General features: G+C 46.7%; 1 protein-coding gene across 1 annotated transcript in view; it reads right to left on the reverse strand.

The window, feature by feature from the left end:
- fam171a1 (family with sequence similarity 171 member A1) overlaps positions 1-12,832 on the reverse strand; it is a 41,368-nt gene that overhangs the window by 22,895 nt on the left and 5,641 nt on the right. Inside the window, exons 2-3 of the mRNA XM_047361755.1 lie at positions 7,579-7,806; positions 6,838-6,930 (exon numbers count right to left, since the gene is read on the reverse strand). Of these exons, the coding sequence (XP_047217711.1) occupies positions 6,838-6,930; positions 7,579-7,806 (321 nt within the window). The remainder of the gene's footprint in view (positions 1-6,837; positions 6,931-7,578; positions 7,807-12,832) is intronic.

Genomic DNA, 12,832 nt, shown 5'->3' on the forward strand with positions numbered 1-12,832 from the left:
AAATCAAGAAAGAGGGCCCGCAAAAGTCTGAGAGAGCAATACTTTCAGCAAACAACAGGAAGGCTGAAATGATTACAGTTTAGTTGCCATTTGATCCTTTTCAAACTTTCTTTTTCGTGGAACATGCTAGGTTTGAAAATGCTGGCAGCCTTTTGTAAATCTCAGTTATGGTAAGGACCTACATTCTCTGGTCTATGAACACGCAAACTGATGTTAGTGTGCTAACCTTGTTAATCGCTAATATAAGATGCAAAAGCCAATTTAAACTGCCTATTCAAAAATCGTGCTGTCTTAGTTTTAAATGAGTAAAACCCTGATTCACAGCAACTGCTCTCTCAGACACAAGATGAGACACGTCCTTTGATTATAATATTTATAATAATAAGCTTATTTTTATAATATTGGTTGAAGTTATGAAGATGAGCTATAGAGCCACATCTGGCTCTGAAGACGCAGGTAGATGCCTGCCTTAAAAAATACTCTGAACTGTTTAAAAATAATCAATCTAAAGACTTGTATCAATGGTTTGTTTTTCTAAAAAAGTTGTTAAAACATCACCATTATGACTGAGGTTTTGATCATTGCTCTTCTTTACAGTTTCTAATACAAAATAAAAACACTCCAACGCCTCCTGGAACAGCAGCAGGGTAAGAGATGTGCAGGAAGTACAAGATAATCACTGGTTTTTCCACATATTTCTACAGAATGTGCTATCTTTTTAGACATCATTACCTCAACAACCCTGCTTTCAGGTTCTGGGCCAGTTGTGGGTTTTGCCCATGGAGACAGACCAGCACACAGATCTGTGCTTCCTTTGTTTAATGTCCAGATGTGCCTTCTGTGCTTTTACAAACAACTGGCCAGCCAAAGCCGTATGAGATGGCACAAACTGTGAAAATAATTGTGACGGATGGGATTAAAATTGACTGCTACTATGAATTAGACACTACTTGACACTGCTTTACCTATTTGAGTAAAATAAGAACTAACAAGGGTATCAATGAAGAAAATTTACTTTTCAAATAAAGAAAGTAATGTGAAATTTGGTCTGTTTCTGTATTTGTTGATGTCAAAACACAAAACATTGCATTAAATAAACGCTTTTTTTTTCTTACCAATGTTTTTTGCAGCATGTTTAACAAAGCATTTTTGTTTTCCCTCTCTTCGCCTAATGCATTTCTATATTTTTAGTCATCAATCAGACCTAATGGAAGTAACTCAGGATCGATCCCGTAAACATAATGCACAGGTTGACCTTTTCTCTCAACCATTCTGACGTCTATCTTTGACATGTCCCTGCAAAATAAACTCTTTCCATTTGATTTCTCATATCTGCTGCCTTTCATGTAATTTGTTCCCTTTTATCCATACATTATACATTTGATACAATAAAAAGGAAAAGAGTGCAAGTAGACTCAGCAAGGTGATGTCATTGAGGCTGTTGACTGTTGAGAGCACATTCCTAAGCAATGAGATAGACTCAGCAGCCTGCCAGTGTTCCCAGTTTGACTCTTTTTCTGGTGCTGGATGACTTTTTGAGCCTGTAGTATGAAGTCCACTTAGATGTTCCTATCTAAAACTTGCTCTGAACATTCAAGTTTTAACATAATTTCCTTTTTGTGGCCCCGTTTTTTGCAAAAGGAAAAACACCCCTATTACTGTTCTTTGTGTTACCTTCCTCAATTCTCGTTTTTCCCTCCACTTTTTCTCATCTCATCTGTTTCTCCTTCTGTTGTACACCGATCGGCCCATCCCCCTTTCTACCATTTACCCCACCCTCCCAAACTGCTCCATCCACTCACCCACCCACAGCCCAGAACACTATTCTTCCTCTCCCATTTTATTATCTTTATTTGTGCCACACGCCAAGGTTTATTACCCCCCCAAGGTGCTCTTGTACCGACACAAAACACTGGGACACACAAAGTGTTGGAAACAGGCCGGACTACACTTGGACACGTGCTCTGAGCCTCTTGTTTTCAGGAGGCTTACATATTGATGGAGTGTGCTGAATATTTCTGTCACTTTTTTCTCACTCTCAAAGACAAAAAGGATGAATTACACCCTCACTGGTCACAAATACACAAAAGACCCAGCAGACAGAGAAACCATTAATTCAAATGACTTTGACAGTCTTGTCTAATGTAATTACTCCTGAACTTCATGGATAATTTTTGCAAATTGGATTTCTATTTCTACAATCATTTAATCTATATAATAAAATGGCTCAGAATTTTAGTTTTTATTGAAAACAATATTCTGAATTCATTATTTCTCAAACCTTTGATAGCAGTAAAGGATTTATGGCAGTCTAACGCGTGCAATAAATAATAGGGGAGTGAGAGGTTCATTGCAAAGAGGTGGTCAAAATAAGAATTGCACAAATACCAAAATTTGCAGGATTAACGAAGCCCTCGGTGCAGATTGTGTTTACAGGCCTTTTCATGAAATTGTCTGTGGTTTGATTGTAAAGATGAGCCCCTCTTTAGGTTGCCTCCAGTCGATCATAAATCAACCACCCCGGCTCCAGCTGGCTACGCTCAACAATGATGTTTGCAAACATATAACGACGGCAGCTTGCAGAACCAGTGAGTAACAGCGGCACTGTTGCTGCAGGTCCGTGGTTCAAAGTCGTAACGGCCAGCTGTTTTATTATGGAGAAGCAATGAGGTGCAAAAAAGAAAGAAATTCTATTTATTTTTAGACTTTGTTTTAATTTAAAAAACTTTTCTGGCTCGTAAGTTTCTGATTTGCAGAACGTTTCACAATGCATGGAAACAAGACAGTGGACTAACTATGTCTTCTATATAAATCTCTATCTAAGGCAAACATGACAGCTGTGTGAACGTTTACATCTCTTCGTCGTCGTCGTCGTCTTCCGCTTTATCTGGGACCGGGTCGCGGGGGCAGCAGACTCAGCAGACACGCCCAGACATCCCTCTCCCCAGACACCTCCTCCGACTCTGCCGGAGGGAGTCCATGGCGTTCCCAGGCCAGCCAAGAGACATAGTTCCTCCAGCGTGTCCTGGGCCGTTCCCTGGGCCTCCTCCCGGTGGGACGTGCCTGGAAGTCGTCCAGGAGGCATCTGGTATAGATGCCCGAGCCACATCAACTGGCTCCTCTCAATGTGGAGGAGCAGCGGCTCTACACCGAGCTCCTCCCGGATGGCCGAGCTCCTCACCCTATCTCTGAGGGAGTGCCCGACCACCATACGGAGGAAGCTCATTTCAGCCGCTTGTATCCGGCATCTCGTTCTTTCGGTCATGACCCAAAGTTTATGGTCATAGGTGAGGGTAGGAACGTAGACCGACTGGTAAATCGAGAGCTTCCCTTTTCGGCTCAGCTCTCTCTTCATCACAATGGACCGGCACAGCGCCCACATTACTGCGGCGGCCGCACTGATCAATCTGTTAATCTCCCCCTCCATTCTTCCCTCACTCGTGAACAAGACCCCAAGATACTTGAACTCCTCCACTTGAGGCAGGAACTCCCCTCCAACCTGAAGAGGACAAGCCACCATTTTCCGGTCAAGAACCATGGCCTCGGACTTGGAGGAGCTGATCTTCATCCCAGCCGCTTCTCACTCAGCTGTGAACCGCCCCAGCGCGTGCTGTATAGGGGGCTAGAGGGGACCACGTCATCCGCAAAAAGAAGAGACGAAATCCACTGGGCCCCAAACCAGATCCCCTCCGGCCCTTGGCTGCACCTAGAAATCCTGTCCATAAAAGTTATGAACAGGACCGGTGACAAAGGGCAGCCCTGCCGGAGTCCAACATGCACCGGGAACAGGTCCAACTTAGTGCCAGCAATGGAAATCAAACTCCTGCTCCGCTTGTACAGAGACCGGATGGCCCCTAATAAAGGGCCTCCGATTCCATACTCCTGGAGCATCCCCCACAGGGCACCACGAGGGACACAGTCAAATGCCTTCTCCAGGTCCACAAAACAAATGTGGACTGGTTGAGCAAACTCCCATGAACCCTCGAGTACCCTGTAGAGGGTGTAGAGCTGGTCCAGTGTTCCACGGCCGGAACGAAAACCTTACTGCTCCCCCTGAAGCCGAGGTTCGACTATAGGCCATAAGGCCATACTCTCCTCTCCAATACCCTGGCATAGGCCTAACCAGGGAGGCTGAGGAGTTTGATCCCCCTATAGTTGGAACACACCCTCCGGTCACCCTTCTTATCAAGGGGGACCACCACCCCAGTCTGCCAGTCCAGAGGCACTATCCCCGACCGCCACGCAATGTTGAAGAGGCGTGTCAACCATGACAGCCCTACAACATCCAGAGACTTGAGGTACTCAGGGCGGATCTCATCCACCCTCGAAGCCCTGCCACCACAGAGCTTTTTAACCACCTCACTGACTTCAGCCTGGGTGAAGAAAGAGTCTAACCCCAAGTCCCCAGCCTCTGTTTCCACCAAGGAATGCGTGATGGCAGGGTTGAAGAGATCCTCAAAGTACTCCTTCCACCGCCCGATAATGTCCCCAGTGGAGGTCAGCAGCCTCCCAACCCCTCTGTAAGCAGTGTTGGCACTGCTTTCCCTCCTGAGGCGCCGGACAGTTTTCCAGAATTGCTTCGAGGCCAACTTCCATGGCCTCACCACACTTCTCCCAGGCCCGGGTTTTTGCACACTTGGCCTCACACTACCCGTCAGCAGCCTCAGGAGTCCCACAAGCCAACCACAGCCAATTGGACACTTTCAGCTTGACAGCGTCCCTTACTGTCAGTGTCCACCACCGGATTCGCGGATTGCCGGCGCGACAGGCACCGCAGACCTTACGGCCGCAGCTACGGACAGCAGCATTGACAACAGATGCCGAGAACATGGTCCACTGGGACTCGGTCTCCAACATCCCCCGAAATCTGGTCAAAGTTCTCCCGGAGGTGGGAGTTGAATACATCCCTGGCCAAGGGCTCTGCCAGACGTTCCCAGCAGACCCTCACTATGCGCTTGGGGCTACCAAGTCTGTCCGGCTTTCTCCTCTTCCAGCGGACCCAACTCCTCATCAGGTGGTGATCCGTGGACAGATCAGCCCCTCTCTTCACCAGAGTGTCCAAAACATGCGGTCGAAGGTCTGACGATACGACAACAAAGTTGATCATCGACCTCCTGCCTAGGGTGTCCTGGTGCTAAGTGCACGGATGCACACCCTTATGTTTGAACATGACTAGCACAGAAGTCCAATAACAAAACACCACTCAGATTCGGATTGGGGAGGCCATTCCTCCCGATCACGCCTCTCCAGGTGTCACTGTCGTTTCCTACGTGGGCGTTGAAGTCCCCCAGCAGAATAATGGAGTCCCTGGGAGGGGCATTATCCAGCACCCCCGACAGGGACGCCAAGAAGGCCGGGTACTCCGCACTACTGCTCGGCCCGTAGGCCGAAACGACAGTCAGAGACCTGTCCCCAACCCAAAGACGCAGGGATGCGACCTTGTAATCCACTGGGGCAAACCCCAACACGAGACAGCTGAGCTGGGAGGCAACAAGCAAACCCACCCCAGCCCACCGCCTCTCCCCATGGGCCACTCCAGAGTAGAAGGGAGTCCAGCCCCTCTCGAGGAGATAGGTTCCAGAGACCACACTGTGCGTGGAGGTGAGCCCGACTATTTCTAGTCGATATCTCTCGACCTCCCACAAGAGCTCAGGCTCCTTCCCCCCAGCGAGGTGACATTCCATGTCCCTAGAGTCAGCCTAAGCATCCAGGGATTGGGCCGCCGAGGTCTCCGTCTTCGTCCACCGCCCAATCGTTTTGCACCGGCCCTTCATGGTTTCCCCTGCAGGTGGTGGGCCCATTGGGGGATGGCCTCGCGTCTCTCCTTCCGGCTTGGCCCGGCCGAGTCCTGCGAGGAGCAACCCAGCCACCAGGCACTCTCCAATGGGTCCAGACACCAGGCCTGGCTCCCAGCTCCGCCGTGCCGGGCGACGTCACGTGCCTCAATTGTGTAGTCCTCATGAGGGTGTCTTGAACCGCTCTTTGTCTGACCCGTCAACTAGAGCCTGTTTGCCATGGGAGACCCTACCAGAGGCATTTAAGTCCCAGACAACATAGCCTCTAGGATCATTTGGGCACTCAAAACCCTCCACCACGTTAAGGTGGCGATTCAAGGAGGGGAAGTTTACATCTCTACATTCTTCATTTTTCCAAATCTATCATATTCCAAAACGGACAGAGATTGAAAGCTCAAACATGTAATTAAAAAAAATTTAAAAAAATACACTTTCTGTAGAGCCTTCATGTTTTCTGCTGAAGTTTTTTCGATTTGCTCCTTCGCTGATTTGACTAAACATCTTTAAGACAAGTACGAATTGAAATCCTGTGGCAGACACTTCCTTTTTTATACCCAATTTGTTGAGGTATAAAATTGGTATAAGTGCAAAAGTACCAAATGGAGGTGTGAAATAACCCATACCCGTTCAAGTCTGGCTCTTTGTTGTAGAAGTCTGAATAGTCAGCAGATAAAACAACAAACACCGATTCATTTTAAAACAGCTTCTTGCAATCGTAGTTTATTTCTAAAAACCTCACAGACACTGAAAACAGCTAACTTCTAGTCTCAGGAACAGCTTCCACTCAGAAACGTCTTGTTGGCAGCCTGACCTGGTAGCGCACAGGTATGATGACTGGAAAAAGACCAAGTGTTTCTGGCCGGTCTGTCAAGCTGAAAACTGGACCATTTTGGTCACCAACCAATTTCTGGGTGTATCTCCAAAAGCTAGGAGTCACAACTGTGACGGTCAGAATTTCTGTCAGCGTTTTCAGGACTCCAAACATCTACAATAAGGATTCATGAGCTTTGAGGAAAGTTAAAAACACAGAAATGCTTTTTACCTTGCAGACTTGACTTAATCTCAACAACATCTTCATACACCATGAGGGTGGCAGCTCTTTCTGGAAGAAGATCCAAACTTATGGAGGAAAAAACTAGAAACGAACAAACCAACGCACAGGGCCAGTGGGTTAACACTCAGAACAGAACATAACATAACATAACATACAGGCAACTGCCTGAGCAATTTACTGATAATCATCAGTAAATTGCTCAGGCCTTCTACATTTTAATAGCTCAACTTTCATCCTGTGAGCAGCACAGGACAGAAGCCTGACCTAGCAAACTGCACTTCTTTCCTCTTCCTTCCTTCCTTTCACTCCTTCATTGTTCAGAGCTGGTAAGCGTGATAATCCAATTGGCTGGCATTCTGTTGGCTCATAATAACCCTCCCTTAAATAACTCCCCCTGCAGCCACACACACACACACACACACATAAAAATACTACAGGCTCTTTGGGATGAGGGTGTGTGTGTTTTACTGAAAGGAGGCCTAGGAAGACCCCTTGCTGGGTTTTGGCATCTAATATAATAAATTAGTAATGAAGCACTCCAGTCATCAAAAACTCACACACCTGACACACACATGCAGTGTCTATTTTATACACAAACTGGTAGAAGTGAAACATTATGTACAGATACCAGAGGAGACATTCTCAGTGGGATGCTTCATCATTATTTTTCATGCACACACACACGCACGCACGCACACACTTCACACACACGCACACACACACACCTACCCGGTAATTTGGAGGGAGTCCAGGGAACAGAGTTTGGCACATATCCCTGTCTGGTTGCAGTGACAACGAGCGGTGTCCCAAGGCGGAAAGGGAAGCGCAAGTACGTATTGCCATCAGCTGATGAGGTTTCTGTGGCTACAGAAGTGTGATTGGCGAAGAGCTGTATGGTTGCTCCGAGCAGGGGCTGCTGTGTGCTGGCGTCGCTCAGGTGAACCTTCAGAGTCACTTCTGTGAACACACACAGTCCAGTAGAAGCGCAGCTTTAATTATGCTTCGCAGCATATCAAATCTAAATCACAGTGAAAACGAGTTGATATATGGGTGAAAAACACAGTGGTGTTATAATTACAGCCATCTAAATACCATCATCTCATTATCTGGGCTTAGGTTCTGTGCCAGACGTTCGACCTCTAATCCACATCCCAGAAAACGAGAGCCACCCTGACCATTTTCTGGGCCAGAGCCAATGGCTCTTCCCCTCTAACACAATGGACCATTTCCCGCTCTCAAAGAAGCCTTGGACCAGTTGGAAAAACAACTGCTGTTATGAACTCCTCTAATGGAAGCATGGAGTATAACTTGTTACGTTACACTGACTGTTTAAAAGGTACCAGTGATATAAATATATAAATAGACCTTATTCTATAATTTAAAACTTAGGCCTAATACTCTCCCTAGGAGCAGTACAAGAAGGAGAGCTGACTGCCTTACATACTCCTCCTCTGCAGTGACTTAAAAACTCAAACTGATGTAGATGTTTAACCGGTTAGTCAGAGCACAAAAACTGCTTCTGACTGCTTTTGATTATCATAAAACATAAATATATCAGCATTCCAACTGTGAGATGTGGAAATAGAGGGAATATTTTCACTTTTTGGATGATTACATGTTTGCTGACTGCCAACAAATTTATCAATCCTTTTTGACTGCCAGGCATCTAAAAAATAACAACTGGAGGACTAATTAAAGAACGTAATAAAAGTACCAAATCATTTTCACATTCTGTTAAGGTATCTAATCTATATAACGCTGTTTCTTGTTTTTAAAAAGTAACAACAAAAACACGGCCTAACAAACTCAAAACAGAAAGATGCAACATGGAAAGAAATCCAAATAAAAACTATTTATTTCTGAATACCTGTTTAAAAATAACACTTAAAGTAATACTCCACTTTTATGAGTGTATTCTGCTTTGAAGGATTAAATGTTAATAAAGTTGGCAAGTATCACTTCATTTTCAACGCACCTGATTAAAGTTTCCTTTTTGCGAATCTACAGCTATTGTACCTTTTTCACATTTTACCACAAACATGTTTTACATTGGGATTGTATTTGCAAATATACAAAGCAGTCCATAACTGTGAAGCAGAAAGAAAATTATACATGGTTTTCATTTTGTTTTTTTCAAATAAAAATCTGATAAGTGTGGCCTGCATTTCAGCCTCTACTCTAAGACCCTTTCAAAACAAACGTGCAACTAATTGCTTTCATTAATCTCCTAATTAGTAATTCCAGGCCCCCTGTATGTAATTTAATCTCAGAATAAAACTCTAAATCTAGCTGTTCTGTGAAGGCCTTAGAAGCTTGTTAGAGAACATCGGTGAACAAACAACATCATAAAGACAAAGGAGCACAGTAGACAGGTCAGGGGTCAAGTTGTGGAGAGGTTCAAAGAAGGGTCAGGTCATAAAGCAATATCCCAAGACTTGAACATCCATCAGAGCACTGATCACTTCATCATCAACTATAAACTAGAGCTGCACCGCAACTGTCAGCACACATTTGCAAAACACTACTTGGAGGCAAAATCTGGTTGGCTGTTATAGTTCAAGTGACCAGCATTTGGACTCCACCTGCAATTGATTGGATGGACTTAAAAAACCTGATGTGGATTTTAGTGACCAGTAAGGTTTATGGAAAGTGGTGTGGACATTGCAATGATGGAAAACAAATAGGGAGAGTGATGAAAATGTGGGGTTCTCACAAGAGATATCATCACCACAACATTAAAAACAGCATTATTGCAGTTGCATGTTTTACTAATACCGTGCAGAACTACTGTAAGACTACCAAGACATGCCAGTCCACCTACACTGACAGGGCAGGGAGAGCAATATTAAGAAAATATTCTGTTAAAGGGCTGCAAAAGACTTGAGACTGAGGTGCAGATTCACCTTCCTGTAGGAGAGAGACGCTAAACATAGAGCCAGAGCTACTTTCGAATGGTTCACATCAAAACATTATCCTTTAATAGAATTGCACAGTTAAAGTCCAGAGGTAAATCTATAGAAAGACTTAAAAATTCATGTTCAGATGCTCCCCGTCCACTCTGACTAACTTTGAGCTATTTTGATAGAATAGACAGAAATGTTCCATGTCTAAATGTATAAAGCCTTGTAGCTATCACTGTAGTAAAAAATCATCCTACAAAGTATGACTCAGGAGGGCAAAAGACAAACTTTAAAAACCATATATCCTTTTCCTCGTACTCGTCGTCTTCCGCTGTATCTGGGACGTGCCTGAAACACCTGCCGAGGAAGGCGTCCAGGAGTCATCCGGTATAGATGCCCGAGCCACATCAACTGGCTCCTCTCAATGTGGAGGAGCAGCGGCTCTACTCCGAGCCCCTCCCGGATGGCCGAGCTCCTCACCCTATCTCTAAGGCAATGCCCGACCACCATACGGAGGAAGCTCATTTCAGCCGCTTGTATCCGGGATCTCGTTCTTTCGGTCATGACCCAAAGTTCATGGCCATAGGTGAGGGTAGGAACGTAGACCGACCGGTAAATTGAAAGCTTCGCTTTTCGGCTCAGCTCTCTCTTCACTACAACGGACCGGCACAATGCCCACATTACTGCGGCAGCCACAACGATCCGTCTGTCAATCTCCCGCTCCATTCTTCCCTCACTCGTGAACAAGACCCTGAGATACTTGAACTCCTCCACTTGAGGCAGGAACTCCCCTCCAACCTGAAGAGGACAAGCCACCATTTTCCGGTCGAGAACCATGGCCTCGGACTTGGAGGAGCTGATCTTCATCCCAGCCGCTTCACACTCGGCTGCCAACAACCCCGGCGCATGCAGTAGGTCTTGGCTAGGGGGGCCAGCAGTACCACGTCATCTGCAAAAAGAAGGGACAAAATCCTCTGGTCCCCAAACCAGACCCCCTCCGACCCTTAGCTGCGCCTAGAAATCCTGTCCATAAAAGTTATTAACAGGACCGGTGGGGGGGGGCTGGACTCTCTTTTATTCTGGAGTGGCCCACAGGGAGAGGCGGTGGACTTGGGTGGGTTTGCTTGTTGCCCCCCAGCTCAGCCGTCTCGTGTGGGGGTTTACTCCATTGTATGAGAGGGTCACCTCGCTAGGGGGGAAGGAGCCTGAGCTCTTGCGGGAGGTCGAGAGATATCGACTAGAAATAGTCGGGCTCACCTCCACGCACAGTGTGGTCTCTGGAACCTATCTCCTCGAGAGGGGCTGGATTCCCTTCTACTCTGGAGTGGCCCACAGGGAGAGGCGGTGGGCTGGGGTGGGTTTGCTTGTTGCCTCCCAGCTCAGCTGTCTCGTGTTGGGGTTTGCCCCAGTGGATTACAAGGTCGCATCCCTGCGTCTTTGGGTTGGGGACAGGTCTCTGACTGTCGTTTCGGCCTACGGGCCGGGCGGTAGTGCGGAGTACCCGACCTTCTTGGCGTCCCTGTCGGGGTGCTGGGTAGTGCCCCTACCGGGGACTCCATTATTCTGCTGGGGGACCTCAACGCCCACGTGGGAAACAACAGAGACACCTGGAGAGGCGTGATTGGGAGGAATGGCCTCTCTGATCTGAATCCGAGTGGTGTTTTGTTATTGGACTTCTGTGCTAGTCACGGATTGTCCATAATGAACACCATGTTCAAACATAAGGGTGTCCATCAGTGCACTTGGCACCAGGACACCCTAGGGAGTATGCCAATGATCAACTTTGGTCTCATATTGTCAGACCTTCGGCCGCATGTTTTTGACACTCGGGTGAAGAGAGGGGCTGAGCTGTCCACTGATCACCACCTGGTGGTGAGTTGGATCTGCTGGAGGAGGAGAAAACCAGACAGACTTGGCAGGCTCAAGCACATAGTGAGAGTCTGCTGGGAACGTCTGGCAGAGCCCTCGGCCAGGGATGTATTCAACTCTCACCTCCGGGAGAGCTTTGACCAGATTCCGAGGGATGTTGGAGATCGAGTCCGAGTGGACCATGTTCACCGCATCTACTGTTGATGCTGCTGCCCCTAGCTGCGGCCGTAAGGTCTGCGGTGCCTGTCGCGGTGGCAATCCCCGAACCCAGTGGTGGACAGTAAGGGACGCTGTCAAGCTGAAGAAGGAGTCCTATTGGCTGTGGTTGGCTTGTGGGACTCCTTAGGCGGCTGATGGGTACCGTGAGGCCAAATATCCTTTCCCTTCCTCTTTCAAATTATGCACTACTTTGTGTTGGTCTATTAGATAAAGTCCCAATAAAATACACTGAAGTTTGAAAACTGCAAAATACATTTCACATTTTTGTCAATTCCTGAATGTTTCTCTTAAATGTACCTTCATACAACAGAGCCAAAGATGGCTTTGTTTAAAAATCCATAACTCAAACATTAACCAAATCACATGTTGAAACCAAACCTCCATTGTATGCCCCAGAGGTATGATAAAAATAACTTTTAGCAGAAGAAAAACTGTATTTTTACAAACACACAGAGCCACAGTCTTCTTTACACAAATGACAACAGGGACCCTGTGTGACCCCTCTCACTTACAGCTAAAACGTTTACCACCTCTCTGTCAATCCCTCTCTCCCATGCACTCTATAACTGGTTTTTGTCATAACTTGAACCCCCACCCTCAGTGACACACATACCTATCCTTGACTAGACACGTTACCCTCCCCCCAGTCAGGGATCCTCTGACCAATGGGAAGCCAGTCAGTCAACATGAAGAGGAGAGTTCAGCCACAGTGCAGGCTCCACCTAGCATAGTTATCTGCCTGAGATAAATGTGTGGAAGGTAACTGGTGCTTAGCGGGAAGCCAGATTTGGCAGGACAGAGAGTCAATCTCACGCTGAGCAGATGATTATCCTCCAGTGTAAAGATTTGCTTCGAGTCTTGACTTCATTCTCCTCTATTTAATCAGTGCCACTGCAATGCAAGGCTGGATTTCACCCCCCAACAAGAAACTCTTATGACCTCACGTCCTGTCCCACTCCCACAGATATGCTGCTAGGGGTACCAGCTGTGTTCAC

The sequence above is a fragment of the Girardinichthys multiradiatus genome, chromosome 3, assembly GCF_021462225.1.
Source record: "Girardinichthys multiradiatus isolate DD_20200921_A chromosome 3, DD_fGirMul_XY1, whole genome shotgun sequence".
Lineage (NCBI taxonomy): Eukaryota > Metazoa > Chordata > Actinopteri > Cyprinodontiformes > Goodeidae > Girardinichthys > Girardinichthys multiradiatus.